This window comes from Leptodactylus fuscus, chromosome 3 (genome assembly GCF_031893055.1).
Source record: "Leptodactylus fuscus isolate aLepFus1 chromosome 3, aLepFus1.hap2, whole genome shotgun sequence".
NCBI classification, from domain to species: Eukaryota; Metazoa; Chordata; class Amphibia; order Anura; family Leptodactylidae; genus Leptodactylus; species Leptodactylus fuscus.
In genome coordinates, this window is record NC_134267.1 from 11,279,061 (window position 1) to 11,300,411 (window position 21,351).

The 21,351-nt window shown below is 44.9% G+C and overlaps 1 protein-coding gene across 1 annotated transcript in view; it reads left to right on the forward strand.

Annotated features, from left to right (window-relative positions):
* Positions 1-20,869, forward strand: part of THADA (THADA armadillo repeat containing) — a 399,509-nt gene extending 378,640 nt beyond the window's left edge. The window contains exons 37-38 of the mRNA XM_075267057.1: positions 17,662-17,825; positions 20,201-20,869. Coding sequence (XP_075123158.1) covers positions 17,662-17,825; positions 20,201-20,509 — 473 coding nt within the window. The 3' untranslated portion in view covers positions 20,510-20,869. The remainder of the gene's footprint in view (positions 1-17,661; positions 17,826-20,200) is intronic.
* Positions 20,870-21,351: the final 482 nt, after the last annotated feature.

Here is a 21,351-nt window from a genome sequence, read left to right on the forward strand (position 1 = left end):
TTACAACCACCGCACAGCGTCCACTAACATCATGAACGTAACGCACAAGGCCTGATTTTATGCCATAACTTTTTGGATTCCTCGGGGACGGTGCGTCTTGAATAGCGAACTCCAATGTAACCGTGGCCTATTTTTTTTTATTTTTAAAGCCCGATATGCTCAATTTAACCGAGCTTGCAGACGATCCGAGACTCCCATCATACCACACTCCAGGGGTGAGTCATGGGGAAACAGGACAGAACAATGTAGATGAGTGTTCTGCAAAAGAGCAGTATCAAAGAATGCTGAAACCAAAGAATTCTGCGAGCAGCTCCGGTTTCTTAATTGCATGTTGGGCCGATGCCAAGGAGGCAAAATTATAAGTCGTATTTATCTAAACAATGAGCAGTTTATTATGCTGTAAATAATCATACATCAGGGCGCAGGGGGGGCAAATCCACAGAACAAAGCCCCAGCCTGCAAATAAATAAAAGGTCTGGTATGTAAATATTTTACAGACTTTTTTTTTTTTTTTTTTTTTATCTTCGCCCCTTTGCAGAGCAGCAACAGGCCGAGTCTTGCCAGCTCCCTCCTCTACGACCCAATGAAAAACACAGAGTAACTGATTGTACCAAGGCCAGTAGGAGAGGTCAGCGTTTACAATGCCAGGGGTCTCGTCCAGAATGCCTGGACCTGTTTTCTGTTCTGCTGCCAGCCAAAGATAAGGGTCTGCAGCATGTGCGGCCAGATTTATTCTAATGAGCAAAATTAATTGAGCTCCTTGATGTCTGCCAGGGGTTCTCTTTCTTGTGGTCACATGTAGCGGTGTCGTGTCTTGCAACCTATTGTAATCTGATGGGCAAGGCACCTTACGAGAGTCTTTCCGAGTGATCGATAGACTCCCTGACGTATGGCTTCCTTGCAGGGCTGGGCCATAGGTTTGGAAGAACACAGATAGACATCTACATGGACCTTGTATGTCCAAGTGTTTCCTCCCACCAAGACGTCGACTGACTCCGAAAACTAATAAAATGAAGTTGTGTTCAAGACATATTGTATAACGTAATGTCGCTACACATGGAGAAACCAAAAACTTGTTACATCCAGGCCTATTGTATATTGCCAATTTTTATAAGTCAAGTTGCCCCAATAGGCACATTCATGGCCAAGCTAATATGGTGTTGACTATTGCACCCTTTGTACGACAGGGGCCCCAATCTCACTGCAGGGTCCTGCTCCTATGACTATGTAATGGAGGGTTACGCTGAGTCCTCCATTATATGCCTCACCTCTCTCCTCTGCCTGATGTACGGGGTATCGAGGGCATGTGAACAAGGATTATATATAAGGCTTATCAGATACGTAGCCACAATTCGCCATATTTTCAGATAATCTGCCCACCCTGTAACCTAACCTATGTTTATTGAACTCATATTATAAGCAACATGGCCGCCATAACCATAATGAAGACTCATGGAAACTTCAGATGAAATGATGCTGATAAATGAAGGCCAGGCCTCCCCCCCAGGGAACGCTGCACATGAAGGAGCCATTGAGGACAGACAAGAAGTGTCCAAAAATAAAAATGAAGATCCTGCAGGAAATTGCAGATCTCTGAGAAAGAAACGGAGGTCACAGCGAGGGGGTCGGGACGGGGGCCAAACAAATGTAAGACCCTGCAGTGTCATAGAACAGAGGCTGCAAAACCAGGAGGAACCTCGTCTTGTGTAATTTTCCATGACATCCATAGTGGAATACAAAGAGCGAGCGAGAATACGAAGAGAAAGTCATATAACAGATCCACCCAATCCTTGTCTTGTAGGATATTGTTCTCATAAAGAAGTTGCTCCATTTCTTACAGTTGGAGAATGTTGTTGGCCGGAGTCCATCTGTGGACTGTCCAAACCATATGTAGTGAATGAATAGTGAGTGTGCAGGGTATGCCTAGAGATAGTGCAGAATGTCCAGCGCCATATGGACACACGGACATCTCTCCTTCTCCACTTATTAAGTCACTCTCCTGATCCTTATCTTCAGTCTGACTCCTTGTTTACATTGTGTTCAGCCTTACACACAGGTCTATGGAGCAGGGAGAGGCTGAGCAGGATTCTCCTGCTGGTTAATGGCTTTACTGCCTCATTCTGTGTATTATCAGGCTCTTATCTACAACCTAGCAGTGTTGATAAAAGCAATAAACAGCAGAATGTAACAGCAGCAATTATGGAGCGTCTTTTCTATCCTCGCCTCTCTTTATAGGACATGTGCACTGTTCAGCCAACCCCATTGTGCATGTGTATGGTGGAATCTGGCGAGATTCGAGCTATCTAGAGAACATGGCCGGTATAGACTTGAAAGACGAACCCTGCCTAGAAGATTTTACATTCTACAAAGACACCTGACTGAGTCTTTCCATTCACTAAGCCTCGTTCTATTAACTCAACAACAGGCATTGTATAAAGTATTTATAACCTGGGCATTGCTTCCATATATTATTTCTAGGTGTGTGGATATCCTGCGCGCCGCGTTCCTCTATGGCACGTTGTCACTTCAGCCTCGGTGTGCTCGTGTGCGGGGTTTCCATGAATACCTCTTTTATCATAATCACTTCAAAAACTCTAGCACTCCAGTCGAGGACTTCAGCGGAGAAATCTAATATTTCACACCTTCCAACACCGCGCGTTTCCCACCCAGTGATAGATGAGATTCTAGGAGCGGTGCGTGTATGCACGTGTACGCATGCTGAGAAAATATGTTTCTTCTAGTATGAACAGGGAAATTAAAAAGAAAGCTTGTCTTCATTCATTTCCGCCCGGCTCGGAGACTCAACAGTGGCTTGTTCTCAAAGAAATTTGTCCCATTCATTTCACGCACTGCCATGTTACTTTGAAGTGCCAGACTGTAATAAAACTGAAGTACAAGATAAGCGTCTACCCTGTCACCTATGAGATGAAGTATAAATACGCAGAGGTGCAAAAAGTAAGTGAACCCTTAAAGGGATCCTATTATTGGATACCCTTTTTTTCTCCCTAACGTGTAGGCTATTCTTCTCCCACCTTTAGATGTCTTCTCCGCGTCGCCGTTCGGTAGAAATCCGGGTTTTCTTCAGTATGCAAATGAGTTCTCTTGCAGCACTGGGGGCGGTCCCCAGCGCTCAAACAGCACTAGGGGCGTCCCCAATGCTGCGAGAGAACTCTCCAGTGCTGCCTCCATCTTCTTCTGGAACGTCCTCTCCCTGTGTCTTCTTCCGTCCTGGGTTTCAATCTTCTAGGCCTCGGACAGAGCCGACTGCCCATGCCCGGGCCACAAGAAAATGACCATTCATTTGTATGGACATGGTGTAATTCTTCGTTTTCCCTGTGGTGGCGCTGTAGGCAAACTGAATACACGTGTCTACATTCTGCTAAAAATTACAGGGGATTACTAGGACTACCTGCAATTGTCTTATTCTCAGGATAGGTATCTGCTGTAGGCACGTTGGGTTGGGGAATGGGAATCGTTCCTCCCCTGTCCCGTCTAGTGCGGCCTTCCACTCTGAAGCCTTGATTCTAGTCTTTTCCTTTGCACATATTATAAGCCATACGTTTTTCATTTTATTGTGGACGCAGGCATATGAAGGCTTCTTGTTTTTTGTGCACTGGGTTGTATTTTTCTATTCCACCATTTTTAGAAACCTTTAGCTTATCGATAAAATTATATTAACTCTTTTTTTGTGGGAAGAAAACGAAGTCCGTTTCGTCAGTGTAATTTTACATTCTAAGTTTTGCGTGGCGCACTGGACATCATACATGACATGTGACCTTTATTCTGCCGGCGATACCAAATTTCTATAGGTTTTTCTTATGATGTTTCATTCATATAAAATTCTTTGTTTTTGTGAGCCATTTTTTCTTTTTTCCCATCATTGGGGCTATGTAAGGGATTGTTTTTTGCTGGATGATCTGTAGTTTGCATTTTAGGTTATATTTGACTTAATAATTTTTTAATACTTTTTTTGTGGAAACTGTGCAACCAAAAACAGCAATTTGGAAAAATATTTTGATTTCTTTTTTTTTTTATTTAATACTTTACAGCATTTTACTTGATTTTAGTAATATTTGCACTTAACCTCCTAAAACATCAGATTTCTTTATTATCATCCTCTAGTCATCCCATACCGCTCTGTGTCTGAGATCCCGCTCTCTTGTCTATGAATTGACTTGGGTTGCGCTTTTCTGCCGCAGTAAAACAAAGTCCACGTGTCCAGCTCGTCTATAACACATGTAATGGCCTCTTCTCTTCACCTTCGGCCTGTAATATTATTGCTGCGCTTTGGACTTTTAACACAAATATTTGCTGACAAACATTTCACTGGGTCACGTGCGCACTCGCATTGTATTAGGAAAGATTGATGGAACATTTCAGTAGGCCTAGACCATGGGTAGGGAACCTACAGCTCTCTAGCTGTTGCAAAACTACAACTCCCAGCATGCATACTTGCTCTGCTGTTCTTGGAGCTCCCATGGAAGTGAATGGAGCATGCTGGGAGTTGTAGTTTCACAGCAGCTGGAGAGCCGAAGGTTCCCTACCCCTGGCCTAGATGATCCCTGTTAGGTTAGGTCCACAAGAGATGGCATCGTTGCGGTTTCTCCTTGCAGGAAATTAGTCAGTAAATTATCAAGAATTCTGCATTGCAAAAAAATTTCTCAAAATCAAGTGATTTTTGTTTTGCAATTTTGAGTAATTGAGCAAAAACGTACAGCATGCAGCGACATGGAGACCAGCAGAGAAGGTCAATTTGCTGCAACTATACATGGCAGTGGATTAGCTACCTACAAGTCTGTGGCGGCAAATCTAATGCAAGTACATGCTGTGTACACCCAGTCTTAAGGGTACCTTATAATAAGAATCTGCTGACTGCGGAATAGCAAATCATCTTTGCTTTTAGGCTACATCTACGTATGACCAAAGATCGCCATGTTGCAATGCAACATAAGATAAGATAATCCTTTAATAGTCCCACAGTGGGGAAATTTCAGTATGTTACAGCAGCCTAGTAATACAGATACAGGATAATACACAGTAATATATTACAGGACACACATAAGCTGAGAAGAGAAGATATACTAGGAGTCCATAGCAGCTAAGGAACAGAAGAAGAAAGAAGGAAGACTTCATAGTCATGTAAACACAGTAAGTAATGTAAGTGAATGGGATTGTAGCAACCTCAGGGACAGTAAGTAACACCATTCACTTACTATACTTGCAATGCTGCAGGGTGGCAAACCTTTAATGCACAGTGGACATGTCCACTAAAGCTGCCACGTAGTCTAAGCCTTATGTGCACTTCTCAGCCCTACGGGTTAGGTTTCCCAATCAGATTTGCAGAAACCTTTAAGTCATCTGCGGTTATCACTTGATTATAAGAGCTGACAATCTACAGGAGAGAGGCCCCTGATCATAGGAGCTGACAATCTACAGGAGAGAGGACCCTGGTCATAAGAGCTGACAATCTACAGGAGAGAGGACCCTGGTCATAAGAGCTGACAATCTACAGGAGAGAGGACCCTGATCATAAGAGCTGACAATCTACAGGAGAGAGGACCCTGACCATAACAAAACTGAGCGGATGTAATGGGGGAGATGAGTTGCAGGTCACTTGCTGTGTGGATGGGTCGGGGCCGGTGCAGCACGATAGATTGGCAGGAGTTACAGTAATGGAGGTGAGACATGCTCAGGGCCTGGATTAGTATTTTAGTAGTGTTGGGGGTCCGGACGGATACAAGAGATGGTTTCTAATGAACTGCTGACTTGGATGGGACCAATTCTGCTAGATTATAAGTCACGGGGCTGGTTTATAGGGGGGTCATGTACTTGGGGGTCTCCATTCTGTCACAGCCATATCTTATAAGTTTGTTTCCGCCTCCATTACTTACAAGGGTTTGTTCTTAGCAGTTGATTTATGTCGAGTCCTCAGTTGTGATGAAGCTTCGCGCACACGGCAGCAGCAGCGCGGCCGGGACAGATGTGAGCACAGTATACAGGGTAATATTCATTCTTGCAGACATAGGTATGTGGCGTCCGCCCCCGCTCCGCTGTATTACACACCTACACAGAGATGAGAAAGCACAGACACCGGCACTTCATGCTTACTGTACCTCAGATGTACATTATTGGCCTTTTCCCAGAAATCGGGGGGTCTCGAGCTGTGTGGGGTGGAAAAATGACACCCAGGCCTGGTAAATTCCGGGTGGGGATTAGGCAGATTGTTTCAGGAGTATTACCTTACCCTGTGTACTAGCTTTATGGTAAAATGAGCTCATCAGAGAGATTAAAGATTAGGATTTATCCTCTCCAGGTGCAGGCCGAGCGATCTGATCTTATTCTGTGCCATCCCCGCCCGGGTGTAGACGCTGCCACCTTGGAAATCTCAGGGTGATTGATGAAGATTGCATCTTGTTCCCTTTGTCTTCTCTCTGCTCCATCTTCTTCTCCATCACATCCCTAGTCCTATCCCAAATGTCAGGAAATGTGCCTGGATTAGGGACGCGGGGCCCCCTGACCCCAGACCTAGGAGTAGGCCCGGCCTGACAGTCTACAATGCTGAGCACTCGGCTTCACCCGCCGGATTGGCAGCGCTTTTTACTTATTTGACAGCCGGAGCATTCACAAGTCAGATAAGTGCATACTTTCCAGCCATTTCATGTAACTCAAGACTCCCTTCTCTCCCTTATTACAGGTTTTATTGTAGCGGGATTGAAACGCGCTGTCTCTTATATAATGGCCGGCTCTGCTGCATCGGCCCGGCCTGTAATGAGACGCTCTAATGAGACAGTTATCCGGGGTCGTACCAAGACGATCCATCACATTAGAGATCACGTTAGATTAGATTACACTGAGTTTTCTGTCGGGTTGTTTAAACGTTTCGGTTCCTTAGTGATCACGTCATTGCCTTGGATTTAAAGGAACGTTAACCCTGTAGTGTCAGGACTTCCCACTAGAAATACCATTGAAATATACTAGAGGTGGCTGATAACAGGGAGCAATAGATTAAAGGGATCCTATCATTTAAGCACATTTTTCTCATTAACACGAAGGAATAGCCTTAACAAAGATGTCTTCTCCGCGCCGCCGTTCGGTAGAAATCCCGGTTTTTGTCTGTATGCAAATGAGTTCTCTCACAGCATTGGGGGCGTCGCCAATGCTGCAAGAGAAATCTCCAGCGCCGCCTCCATCCTCTTCAGGAACGGGTTCTTTACGCGTCTTCTTCTGCAACTGAGTTCAAACTCCTAGGCCTCAGGCAGAGCCGACTGCACATGCCCGCGGCCACAAGAAAAATGGCTACTTACACAGTAGGCGGCCATTTTCTTGTGGCCTGTGGGCATGCGCAGTCGGCTCTGCCCGAGGCCTAGAAGTTTGAACCCAGCTCCTAAGACAATCTCTGTTCCGTTTCTTTTCTCCTCTTGTCTTCAACTTGCATCGGTCTATGTGGATTCCGTCTCAAAGTGAGCTCCAAATTTGGGCAGAAATCTGCCTTCTATGAAAATAAGCGTCGGGCTCGATCTTCAGGTGGATTCCGTCTGATACCTCCCATTGAGGGAATCACCACAGCGGAATTTGATCAGTTTTGCTACAAATTCCTAACACTGTGTTTTTCAGATTCTACCGTGTGAACATTCCCTTAGTCAGCTCTCAAGCTGTCCTGCTGCTGAACTTGTTCCCCACACCATGCCTGTGACTGTTCTGGAATCTCAGCAGCTCGCTGGGACGCCATATAATAAGAGTGTTGTTGGCGTCAAGGATCCACCTGCTCCGGCGTTTCAGCAGCTGTCAAGGTGGCCTGCCGCTAAACTCACTCCTCACGCTGTGCCAGTGATTGTCCGCTTGAGGAGATCTCTGTGACTTCTGGCTTCCTTCATAGCTCTCGTTGTTTTAGAATTTTGCAACAAATTAGAGTTTCTTTTTCCCGGCATGTTTAAAAGTAGCAAACTGCCAATTTGGATTAAAGGTGTTTTCCCATTCAGTGTGTCAGCACTGCCTGGAGCAGATCATATAATATGCCAATGCATGTACACAATGGACTTAGGTTAGCTGAGTGTTTACATAGAGAGATAACAGACCTGGCTGAGATAAGCTGCTGCAAAAGCAGTGTAATATAGTATGTGAACATAAATTCATAACAGTCGTGAAGCCATGTCATTTACCGGGATAAAAAAGTAACCAATGTGTTAATCGAGGTTACAAACTATCTATGTGCCGAATTTCATTGAAATCCGTTCAGCTGTTTTTGCGTCTTTGAGGAACAAAATTTATAATATTAGTAGGGTTAGTAGGATTACACTTCCATCCTCTTCCTCTATTAAGAGCTATTCAGTAGATCGATCCCTATCAATTATTTGTGCCTGTCCCAGATCACACGTCCATTAAGCTGATCCCATGGATGTATCTGCCCCTCTGGGTGCTTCCTGCAGTTGATCACCTTTGACGTGTGCCCCCTAGGGACCGTCTTGTATTGTCCGGGGTTCATTATTGTATTTTTATTTGTATAATGTCGGACTCAATGCAGAAGACGACGCCCCGATCCTCCCCGACCACTCTCCTAACATGTCCGGTGTTCCATCAATGGTTGCACATACCTCACAGTTATTACATTGTGTCATGTGTAAATAGGTCACGTATGGTTCTATATATTAAATCTGTCATCTTACACTTTACGCCGCGTTCATCTCAACGGCACAAGCCTTCTCAGAAGACCAATAAAGATGATCTATGTCCCCCGTGGAGAGGTGAAATGCACTCGCATCCAGAGAGGTCTCAGGCCTGAAATTCTATCCCTCCTATAAAGTTGCATAATAATTAGAACATGTTGTTGTTCCCTATATATTAAAATTCAATTAGAGATCAGCAGTATGGAGGGGTCTAAAGTTCACGCGCATAAATACGGCTGGATGGAGCCAGAAGACGACGCTTTTTAACCACTTCGTGACTTGAAGGCTATGGAGAACCTTGTAGACAGATACAGAACTGCTCAAACGGAAGAAAAGATCTTTATTGGGTCATATAGACAAATAGGATTGGTTCATAAAGACTGGAGTATTGTACACTAGTCTTAAAGGGGTTGTCCAGCCACTAATCGAACAGGGTAGGATGATATGATGCGATCTGTCAGGTTCCACAACATCGGACCCTACAAAGGTGATCTGCGCGGGATCTAGTGCAGGACGAGCGGTGACAGGAGCAATGCCGCACCACTATGGTGGCCGTCCACTAGCAGCACCCATTGGTTGCTGGAGCAGATGGTCTGTGCGGGGTCTGCGTGTCCGACTCACATAATGACCTGTCATCCAACCACCAGCTATTCCTCCCATCCTGCCTACACACGTGTACACTAATCTATACCAAGTGTGCATGTGTTTTCAGTGGGGAGTAAAGTTATAGACCACGTGCCCTGTGTATATCCCAGCCAGTCCGGTGTAGTGTCAGTGCTACCGTGCAGGGATAGCATAGGCTGACTGGCCCAAACCTTTATGCCTAATATACATCTCCATATCTCAGCGTGATATTTTTAGTATTGAATGTGCGTCAAGCCCTGAGTGTTCTGCTTGTCCTCTCCTGACTTTGGATACCACAAGCTTCTGTCCTGTGCCTGGTCTCACCTCTTGTCTTGATCTACAGAACATTCCACCGGTGCATCCAAGGAGAACCGCTGAGGTGTGGATGCCGCGGGTAGGCGATAACATGCTGAGATTAGTAGGATGTCTTATTGCTATATGCAAAGATGTACAGTGCTGTGCAAAAGTTGTAGGCAGGAAAAAATGCTGCAAAGTAAGGTTAATATTTTATTTGCATCAATTACAAAGTGAATTAAGAGAATTGTAAATCCCTTCAATATTCGGTGTGACCTTTACTCTTTGGAGGAGGAGTCCTGGAAGTGATGATCCGGCCCACACAGAGCCCTGATCTCATCATCCTCCAGTCCGTCTGGGGTGACATGAAGAGAAAGACGGATTGGACAAGCAACATCCACAGAAGATCTGGGCTTAGTCCTCCAAGATGGCGGCGGGAACAACCTCCCTGCCCAGTTCTGCCAAAACCTGTCTGCAAGTACCGAGAAGAACGGATGGAAGGCAAAGGGCAAAGGTCACACCGAATATTGATTGATGTTGATTGATGACAATAAACTATTAACCCTTTTATTTGTAGCATTTTTTTCCACACCTGCCTAAACTTTTTGCACAGTGTTCTACATCCAGTCTCCTCATCTCCTAAGAACGTATCTGAGCCCAAGGACTTTACTTCTTACTATAAGACTTCTCGCCTGGTGAGAATCTCCGATCTCCAAAAACTGCTGACTGAATGAGAATCTTCTCACGTGCGCGGTCTAGTCGTCCTCTCTGACTATGGATTTTTATGGGAAAGTGGACAAATAAAACCCCCCATCTATGGCGCACATTGTGCACTAGGCGCTGCGAGATGGGACTCCGCTGGCAGGTTTGTTGTATCCAGGGAAGTAATGTTCATCCTAAAAATAATCAATCCAAGTTTTCGTAGAGGAAAGAAGATTCTCGAGAGGCCATGAAAGCGACTTATCTCTGCATTCCTTGGACTCGCTCCTCTTTTCTTAGAAACCACTAAAAGACAAGGATAGAATTTTAGCAAGTAGAAGCAAGTAAAGCGGCCGACGCTGTCCGTGTTCCGTATCAGAGTCATTGGAGAAGACAACAGAATGTTCCTCAAAGAAATAAATATCACACATGAGGGAGAAAAGTATTGCCGAAATTCCACTGCGCCGTATATTACCGGCCGCGCTCTGACAGGCGCTGCACATGTGGATGAGGTTTAATGTATCGACAGAACTTCATATCTTTGGAATTTCATGTTCTGTTCCCTCCTGTGGAATGGCGGGGGAGGATTGTTGTCTTCAATCGACTTTCAACCGACTATAAATTTGGTAACTTTTACTCTTCAGGGACAGATGTGGTAGAAAGCTGATTTTGATCATTTAAAGGGGCATTCTTGTAAATTTTTGGCCAATTTTTGTCACTAATGGTGGCCAATAGATGATTGTTGGCTGAACCCGCTAATGTGTATGGGGCCCTCACGACTCTGCCCTTGTGAAAGACATCAGGGGAGATAAGGATCGTTCTGATAGATTTCGGCTGCTAAGGGAATAAGACTCCTTTGGCTACGTCTCCCCCGCACCTCATCGGAGTCGGGCACGATTGCTGTTTAATGTGTATGTCCAACTTTTTGAGTTTCTGCAGCCTGGAACATCTTACAACAAGGAAGGAGTCCGCCCAGGTGCTCATGTCAGACCTGACTGCCCCGCAGAGCATCGCGGTAGAGAGCCTTTCCATTCACATGGTGGAGCCCACCTATAACCCCGTCCCCATATGACCAAAGCCCCACCCCTTCCGTGCTGCACCATGGAAAAATGGTCTTGCTTAAAGGGATTCTACCATTAAAATCGAATTTTTTTGTCCCTAACACGTAGGACTAGCCTGAAGAAAGGCTATTCGTCTCCTACCTTTAGATGTGTTCTCCGCGCCGCCGCTCCGTAAAAATCCTGGTTTTCGCCGGTATGCAAATGAGTTCTCTTGCAGCACTGGGGGCGGGCCCCAGCACTCAAACAGCACTGGGGGCGTCCCCAATGCTGCAAGAGAACTCTCCAGCGCTGTCTCCATCTTCTTCTTGTCTTCTTCCGGGGGTTGGCTTCCAACCTCTAGGCCTCAGGCATAGGACAAAGCTGACTGCACATGCCCACTGGCCACAAGAAAATGGCCGCTTACACAGTATTGTAAGCGGCCACTTTCTTGTGGCCGGCAGGCATGCGCAGTCGGCTGCCTGAGGCCTAGAAGATTGAAGCCACCGCCGGAAGAAGACCCGTTTCTGAAGAAGTTGGAGGCGGCACTGGAGAGTTCTCTCGCAGCATTGAGGACGCCCCCAGTGCTGTTTGAGTGCTGAGGACCGCCCCCAGTGCTGTGAGAGAACTCATTTGCATACCGTCAAAAACTGGGATTTCTACGGAACGGCGTCACGGAGAAGACATCTAAAGGTAGGAGAAGAATAGCCTTTCTTAGGGACAAAAAATTCGATTTTAATGGTAGAATCCCTTAAAAACCAGTTCCTGGTACAAAAAAGGTTGAGGACCACTGCTCTAATGTATATGGCCAACATTTTCACTTTCTGCAGCCTGAACTATCTTCTAATAAGTAAGAGTTGTAGGTATAGTGGCCATTCACCTTAACAGAACGTCGTCTGACGTCGCCGATTTCGGTAGGACCAGCAAACCATCTAACGTATATAAAGTGGTCAACTCCTTACCAATACAGATGTTTTGGGAAAGAAGAATATGGCTGTTGGATTTGAGATGCTCAGGAGATGAGATTACTTGGTCTTTCTCCCCTTTCTCTGGAGTAAAGATATTTTAGACTTTCTACGGCCTGAAATGTCTTCTAACAAGGAAGAGTTGTCGGTATAGTGGCTCTTCACATTAACTGAACGTCGGCCAAACCACCAATTTTGGTGGGACCTGCCAACCATCTCCTGTGTATGACGCAGTATCTTTGTCTTTCTTTCGAGCCGAGTCGAGCGAAATTGCCATCTAACGTTTATGGCCAACTTTTTGACTTTCCATAGCCTAAAATTTCTTATACTAAGGAAGAGTTGTAGATATAACGGTCAATCCCATTAGATGAATTTAGGCCGAACTCACCGATTTCAGTAAGACCAGCTGACTATCTAATGTGCATGAGGTGTTTGACTCTCTCCAGCGGCTTATTCCCTTCTCGCTGTTTACAACATAAAACAAGAGTTTGCGTACGGGTGAGTCGTGTGGGAAAAACTGGTCTAATGTGAATGGTTAGACATGCGACAAAGCCTATGGAGATAAGAAGTCTTTCCCTTCAAGACAGAAGCTAGCTGTCCACTATGTTCTGGTAGATATGTCTATGAGCACGTGTCCTCACCGTCCACCACTAGAGTTCGGTGCTTGGCACATAACAACCTGTTTTTTTAAGAACACGAGAAGCTAAAGTCAATACTGAAGGACATACATCCAGGCCAAAAAATAAACCCTTAGTTCTAGTTTCCCGTCTAAACCCCTTTTCCTGCCACAAAGCAAGCAGCTGGTAGCCCACAGGTCCATGCATTTGCTTTGGACGCCTGCTTGTGCTGTGAATGGTGTTGTTCTTGGTTGTCCCCATGTCGGGCCTGAGTCACGTCCTGCGTTCCATCAGCATGTATTTACACAATGTCACATGGGGTGGTGTCGTCTATTCCAGTGAATGTTTGTGTGTTATGTTTGCTGCTAGCTCTGTTTACAGGAGGAGTATACAGCACATCTCTAATGACCGCCCGGCCGGTTTGTTTGTAATAGCGGATTGTAGTGAGAGTCGGGATTGTGAAATGATCCAGTCTCCGCATGTGGAGCTTCTCGCTCGGGTCCATATTTAGCAAAGACTTTGCTTAGGAATGGCGGTGACGCAATGCAGCAACAACGTCGGATTCGCTTGATTTACATTTCCAAATCTCGTGTAAAGTGATTTTTTTAGCCCATTTTAGAAGCGTCTTTTCCTCGCCGGCCGCTTTTAGACGCTCGTGTTTTGGTTAGATTTTTTTTCTCTCTTCTCATTAGAGTTAATGTAGTAGTCTTGCTTAAGTAAAGCCTCACTCTCGTACTTCCTACACTGGCTTCCAGTCAAAAGCTAATCAGTTTCCCATAAGCCAAGAATGTAGGAAGGAACGATATGGGGTAAACAAGCCTAGGGAGGTTCAGCGGGCGGCACAATGAGGTAAACAAGGACCAACAATATGAATCATCGCTACATTAAGCAGAGCAAAAGCTACACGGCTATAATGGTATCCGGCCGCAAATTGGGGAAGGGGTGGGGTGGCCCTCGCCAGTGGTTGATGTTAAGTGACAGATTAATAAAGTGTGCTCTGATTTATTTTAGTCCGAGATCCTGCACGCTTCCAGAACAGCTAGCCAGGGGCAAATTAAAAACATCCTGGTTGGTGCGCAATTAAAAGTATAGGTTGCCTTATGTAAAGGGGCCAGTAATAACAATGACAAACGGCTATAGCGAAGTTTCCATAGTTCAGCTGGACTCGAAACGCAGATATTTCATCTTCAGTTGATTTAATTCATCTTCTTTACACTTGGGGTCTGTCACTACCAGCACTTCTCGTTGTGTATCTGTGTGCAATGGCGCCACTTCTCGTTGTGTATCTATAGGTCAGTGGCACCACTTCTAATTGTGTATCTATAGGTCAGTGGCACCACTTATAGTTGTGTATCTATAGGTCAATGGCGCCACTTCTAGTTGTGCATCTATAGGTCAGTGGCACCACTTCTAGTTGTGTATCTATAGGTCAATGGCGCCACTTCTAATTATGTATCTATAGGTCAATGGCGCCACTTCTAATTGTGTATCTATAGGTCAATGGCACCACTTCTAATTGTGTATCTATAGGTCAATGGCACCACTTATAGTTGTGTATCTATAGGTCAATGGCGCCACTTCTAGTTGTGCATCTATAGGTCAGTGGCACCACTTCTAGTTGTGTATCTATAGGTCAATGGCGCCACTTCTAATTGTGTATCTATAGGTCAATGGCACCACTTATAGCTGTGCATCTATAAGTCAATGGCGCCACTTCTAGTTGTGTATCTATAAGTCAATGGCGCCACTTCTAGTTGTGTATCTATAAGTCAATGGCGCCACTTCTAGTTGTGTATCTATAGGTCAGTGGCACCACTTCTAGCTGTGCATCTATAAGTCAATGCCGCCACTTCTAGTTGTGTATCTATGGGTCAATGGCACCACTTCTAGCTGTGCATCTATAAGTCAATGCCGCCACTTCTAGTTGTGTATCTATAGGTCAGTGGCACCACTTCTAGTTGTGTATCTATAGGTCAATGGCGCCACTTCTAGTTGTGTATCTATAAGTCAATGGCGCCACTTCTAGTTGTGTATCTATAGGTCAATGGCGCCACTTCTAGTTGTGTATCTATAGGTTAATGGCGCCACTTCTAGTTGTGTATCTATAAGTCAATGGCGCCACTTCTAGTTGTGTATCTATAGGTCAATGGCGCCACTTCTAGTTGTGTATCTATAGGTCAATGGCGCCACTTCTAGTTGTGTATCTATAGGTCAATGGCACCACTTATAGTTGTGTATCTATAAGTCAATGGCACCACTTCTAGTTGTGTATCTATGGGTCAATGGCGCCACTTCTAGCTGTGCATCTATAGGTCAATGGCGCCACTTCTAGTTGTGTATCTATAGGTCAATGGCACCACTTATAGTTGTGTATCTATGGGTCAATGGCGCCACTTCTAGCTGTGCATCTATAGGTCAATGGCGCCACTTCTAGCTGTGCATCTATAGGTCAATGGCACCACTTATAGTTGTGTATCTATGGGTCAATGGCACCACTTATAGTTGTGTATCTATAAGTCAATGGCACCACTTCTAGTTGTGTATCTATAGGTCAATGGCACCACTTATAGTTGTGTATCTATGGGTCAATGGCGCCACTTCTAGCTGTGCATCTATAGGTCAATGGTGCCACTTCTAGTTGGATGGCTGTAATGGTTACGTAGGTCATTACGACAAGCCATACCCTCTCGAAAAAATGAAGCTTATAATTGGTGTATGAGATGTTACTATGCAGATACACCTGTAGTGAAGGATATCCCCGGTGGTGGTTACTAGAAGAGAGTCTATAAAATACAATGGGTGGACTCCTCATCTGGCTCATGTTGATTGGTTTGGTGATGGACTTCACCACAGAGATCCAGAAGCAAACCTTTTCACTGTGCAAAGTTCCCCCTGGAAGCCATGACTTTTTGTTGGAGGCAAGAGATGCCCAAATGTGGTTTTGTTGAGAATGCCATTATTTCGATGGCAATAATAATGCTGCATGCTGTGCTGTTCTTGCTGTCAAAAGCTATTGGGCTGTCCATACACCATGGCCTGAACACCAGAGGGGAATAAGTGGCCCTCAGACATAACACCATAGTGTTAGCTTATATGTCTTGAATACCAAAGGAACGGGTATGTTGACATCCAATTGATCCGTCTTACTCCGAAATCTGTTTATTGAGAAGGTCAGGTCACCTCCACTAGATGGTTAGCCGGTGTTTGGGTCATAAGTTGACCAATAAAGGGTTGGGCCCAAGACGGACAAGAACCACTACGGTCTACCTCTCCTCTATTTCATCCATCTTTACTGATCGCTCCGTAGATTACTGATGACAAATTTCTTTTTCCTTCCAACAACATCAAAGTAAAACCAATAGTGAGGATAGAAATATCTCCATAGCCAACTCTGTAGCCCGGTGGGGTGTCTAGGCCCGGCTGTCTCGGTAATAATGCCTCACTGTGTATACACCTGACACATAAGGGGGTGATTTATAGTGTTTACATCTCGCTGTATCATCCACCACCTTCTACCTTTCCTTAGTGTATAAATCTTCACTCCGCACAGTAAACACATCGGGGGGATATTAATGACCTGTGGTCTGGGGAGCGACCAGCGAGGTGCCCCCATAACAGGTGGGATATTCGTGCCAAACTACAGCAGACATTGGAGGCGTCATCGCAAGTGAGGAAGCGGCTTGTATTCTTATAGGATATCCAGCGCCCTGAATGTGCGCAATCGGAGGAATGCATTGGCTTCAGTAAGCGGCTGGCACGGCCTCTAGATTAACCCTTCGGTGTCTCTACTTACTTTATCCTACAGCGTCTATAACAAGGTCTATAACAAGGTTTTCACATCTGCTTGGGCTTTGGTTAAATAAGAGGCTGTCCAAAGGAAAACAAATGGCAGAACGGGTATTATAGCGGATTGCAGAACTGTTCACCCCCTGTAAAGTACCGTGCCGATTATTTTTGGCATTTTTTGTATGTTGTGCCATGTGAGGACTTGACAATTTATTAGTAGGAGGCAAATCTTGCATTTGCCAGGGCACACCATGATGCTCCAAGGCTCCAAATGCACCTGGGGCCCACTGTCATTGATGCCCCAAGGGCCCAAATGCACCTGGTGCTGGCCCTGTATTAAAGGGGTTCTCTGGTAACAATTGAAGGCCTATCCTAAAGGCCAATATTAGATGAGATCTGTGGGGTTATGACATCCATGAGGCACCTGCAGGTATTATTTAAGCTCTACTCACCCTACAAACTGTAGTGGCAGATTTTTTACTGCAGCGCTCCCCCATTGAAGTCTATGGAGAGGGCTGCTGCTGCTAGCTAGTAAGTAATTTGCAAGAATGTTATCTTGCAAGATATAGTAGAGTCAAAAGAGTTGTCATAGTTACAACATGTAACAGAGTTTAGCAGCTACACTGTGTCTATTTTCCAGCAGCCTTGTCCTCCCCCTCCCCTCTCTGTAGACTTCTATAAAGACTTGCCCTAATAAATAGAAGCCAAGTTTCTTCTGTTCACTTGTATTCTTCATTTATGAAAATGTATTAAAGTTGGAGATAGAATTTAAAGGGGTTATCCAGGATTGGAAAAGATGGGTGTTTCCTTGCAAGGAAATGACATCACTTCTTTTGGTCACATGACTGCAGCATGGCCATGTGATCACCAAACGTGATGTCACTTCCCATAAAGTAGAAAGCAGCCATGTGTGCTAATCCCTTTAAGGAACGATCATTTTTGCACCTTTGATATTTACGTCTTTTCTTCCCTCCAGGCTTTCAGTTCTGTATTGTTAATCCTCCCATGGCTGTGGATCTGACGTTTGGGATCCTGTGTGGGCTCCTTCGGCAGTGGAATCAGGTCGCACATGGTGTCGCCGTCCTCCTGGGATGGCTCCTAGGAGAAGATGATCTCAGCAGTCCAGAAACCACAAAAATGGTAATAAAGCAAACCAATGTCCACAGGATTGCAAAACAGAGAGCCGTCCCGAGGTGCGAAAATCCCGCACATAACAATTATCCTGGACAGTCTGTACCGAGGCTGACGTAACGCGCAGGACAGAAATGTTGTGTTCTTGGTATTAGCAATTAGACGCGCAGGTGTTGTGCATAGCAATGCAGTCATTTTACAAGGGGATATGGCAGGCATGAATACGGGCACATAATAATTACGCCGGGCCGTGCCAAAGGGGCTCACAGGACTTTTACTATGACAAAATGAAAGCAAATGAGCAAAAAAGAAACATAAACAGTTGTAGGTGTTTTGCGAGCTGCAATGATTATAGAGAATTACTCCGATGTCTGCCGAAACAGGAAAAGCTTTCTAGTTTATTAATCTCCAAACATTTACTGACACGGCCAGGAGGGAAATATCACTTAGTTATGACCCCCGGCTCGGAGGAGATTCTAATTATTAAGAATAATAGGGATAATAATTTGCATAGAATGTTCCGATCTGTATTTTAGTTTCAAAGATATTTTGCTACTGAAATTTTTGCATTTTTGTATTTTATTTGGTAGACGATGACCAATGAGCAGTTTAACTCCCCAAAGTGTTGCACACAGAGCAATTGGTAAAATTCTGATGACCGGTAGCCACCACAAGGGGGAGCTTACTGTGTACTATTGTTATAGGGTACAGTGCATAAAACAGTATGCAGTCAATGCCTGAGCTCCCTCTAGTGGTGGCTACAGGCAGCCACAGTCTTGTCATTTAAAGGGGACTTTACACCAAATCCATAAACTCCAACACTTTGCATCTGGTGTAGTTGGAATTTCTTCCCTAGCCCCTAATGTTCCTGAGCCAGTATGTTAATTAGGCTCTCTACAGTCATGTGGGTGGTCCCTGATTGTCTTCTCCAGCCAAGCTCTGCCCACTTGACAGTAGAGAGGCAAATTAACATATATAGGGTGTTGAAAATAACAGCATCGGTAGCTCAGGAACAGTACGGGCTGGAATTTCTTCCCTAGCCCCAACTGTTCCTGAGCTACTGATGCTATTATTTTCAGCACCCAATATGTTAATATGCCTCTCTACTGTCAAGTGGGCAGAGACTGGCTGGAGACGACAGTCAGGGACCACCCACATGACTGTGGAGAGCCTAATTAACATATTGGCTTGGGAACAATAGGGGCTAGATAAAAAATTCCAACTACACCAGAATCAGAGGGGCAGCAGCTACGGAAGGATGCAAAGAAATGGTGGTGGTGAAAGGTCCCCTTTTAAGTGACCCTCCACATGTCTATACATGACACAAGCATAGTCATCTATATACTGGGTGCCCTCTGTTCTTCCTCTTCTGCTTCCATCCTGATCCCCCATCAGACTCCTTCCAAAATGACTGCTGACTTCCCAATCCAAAGCACTGCATAAAAGTCTACGGATGAAGACACACTATGAGTTTTTCTTGCAGATTTTGTTGTGGTTTTTTGAGTCAAAGCCAGGAGTCGATTCAAAATCTATAGGAAATATTTTAAAAAAATTACATTCTTGCCTTCTGCTCCTGGCCTTGGCTGAAAAAAACTGCAGCAAAATCAGAACACAAAAAACTCACCATGTGTCTTCTCCGCCTTCCTATGTTCTATGGTCGGCCATACACCCTAGTAGGACATATGGTTCCCTGCTTGGGACTTTTCTTGACTCCATTACTGGAGAGCCATAATGAACAGATGGCTGTTGATTTCAGAGACTGCGGTTTATTGCTTCAGTTTATGAGGGTTTGTCAGCCGGGTCCACTGGCAATAACAAATACCTCTGCAGCAAAGGGATGGAGTTACCAGGAAGGTACTAATGGAGCTTGGAGGGTATATATAGCTGCAGTTGTTGAATACACCTCAAAATGTTTTATAGACTCCAATATTATCAATGGCAATACCAAGTATCAAGATCAGACATCGAAAAAGGAAGAGAAGTCCATAAACCGAAAGCCCGTTTCCATGCTGCAGTCTAAATAAAGTCACCTCAGTGCAAAAAATAGTTTTCCTACGCGGTTTATACAGAACTGCTTGTGCAAATAAAAAAAGTTTAGTCTGGACCTGCCCTTCGGTTCAGTATATCATGCCTAGATAAATAAACCTGTCTACTACACATGGAATAGGAAGTACACTCCGATGACAGCTCGCTCTTCCAGGAATGCCTACAGGTGGGCTCCTGTCCTCCTCAAGGTCTGTGAGGACACCGAGCTGGACCCGTCTGATCTCAGATCTTGGTATCCATAAATGACAATGTTCTTCACACTCACTCAATGTCTATTATGCAGACAACGACTGTAGGTCTAGATTACACCATTGACCAAATGTTCTACGTCTTCACAGGTGGAAGAGGATCTCTTCGAGAAAGGAGAAGCCAACTTTTGGGCTGAGAAGCTTGTGTATGTTAGACTACTCTCTAAACATCTCAAGGAACTCATAGCCTCAGCTGCCCTTCATCTACAACCCAAGGATCCAGAGCTTCTCCTGATCTCCCAGGTGGCCTATGAACGAGCAGAGAAGGTCCAACGCGGTCTCCACGCTTTACCCCCCACTCCGGAGTTCCTGAAGACCACCGAATACACCAGATTACTGATTCACAAAGAACGGACTGAAAACTGTATCCAGATACTGGAACTTATTAATAAAGAGTAGACTTGAATCGCGAGATGGACAACCTCTGGTCTTCCAGACGTACAATGTATCGGTACGTCATACCATGGGAGCCTACGGGTCAAGTAGACTTTTTAAAAATAAAATTTTTTTGTAAGATTCGTTTTGACAATGTTTCAGTTTCACCACTTATTTTACCAAAATGATGCAAATAAAATAGACAATTTTTTTCAACGTTCGTCATTCTCAGGGTGTTTGATCGTTCAGATGTGGCCGGCGGTGACAATAAATGTAGAGATCTACATGTGTTTGAGAAGATTCTGAACCACCGAGGAGGAGTCACGGGCCGAGCATGAAATACGAGTTGCAACACAGTTTGTTCCTTGAAAAGATCATCGTGAAAACAGGATGTTGAGAAGCAGATGCTAAAGATTACCTCCTCCCCATCTAATAGAATGATTGTGAATTGGAGGAGGATATTTACGCAAATAGAACAAACTAGAATTTTGGAATTCGGCCCTTCTGTTCAGTTCCAGCAAATGTCGTACAAAAACTCTCAGCAGAGTCTTGGCGAGCCACGCATTGTACGCCTTAATAGAGTCCGAAATTAGACACAGCTCCAGCAAGTTAATGCCAGAAATAAGCTGCGATGGCCTGACATCTCTTACTGTCTCACTATAATGTGAACGTGCATGAAGACGTACTTATGGCGAGGTTACCCCACTAGAGGTACACTGGGGTGGAAATAGTTTTGTACATTGGGTACTGCCAGGTGTCAGACACCCGTGGTAGGATGGGCGTTATCAGAGATCAATATGGAGGTTATCGTACCAGAACCGGACAGCATGGGGTAACATAAAGGTCACATGATGGGTCACATGATG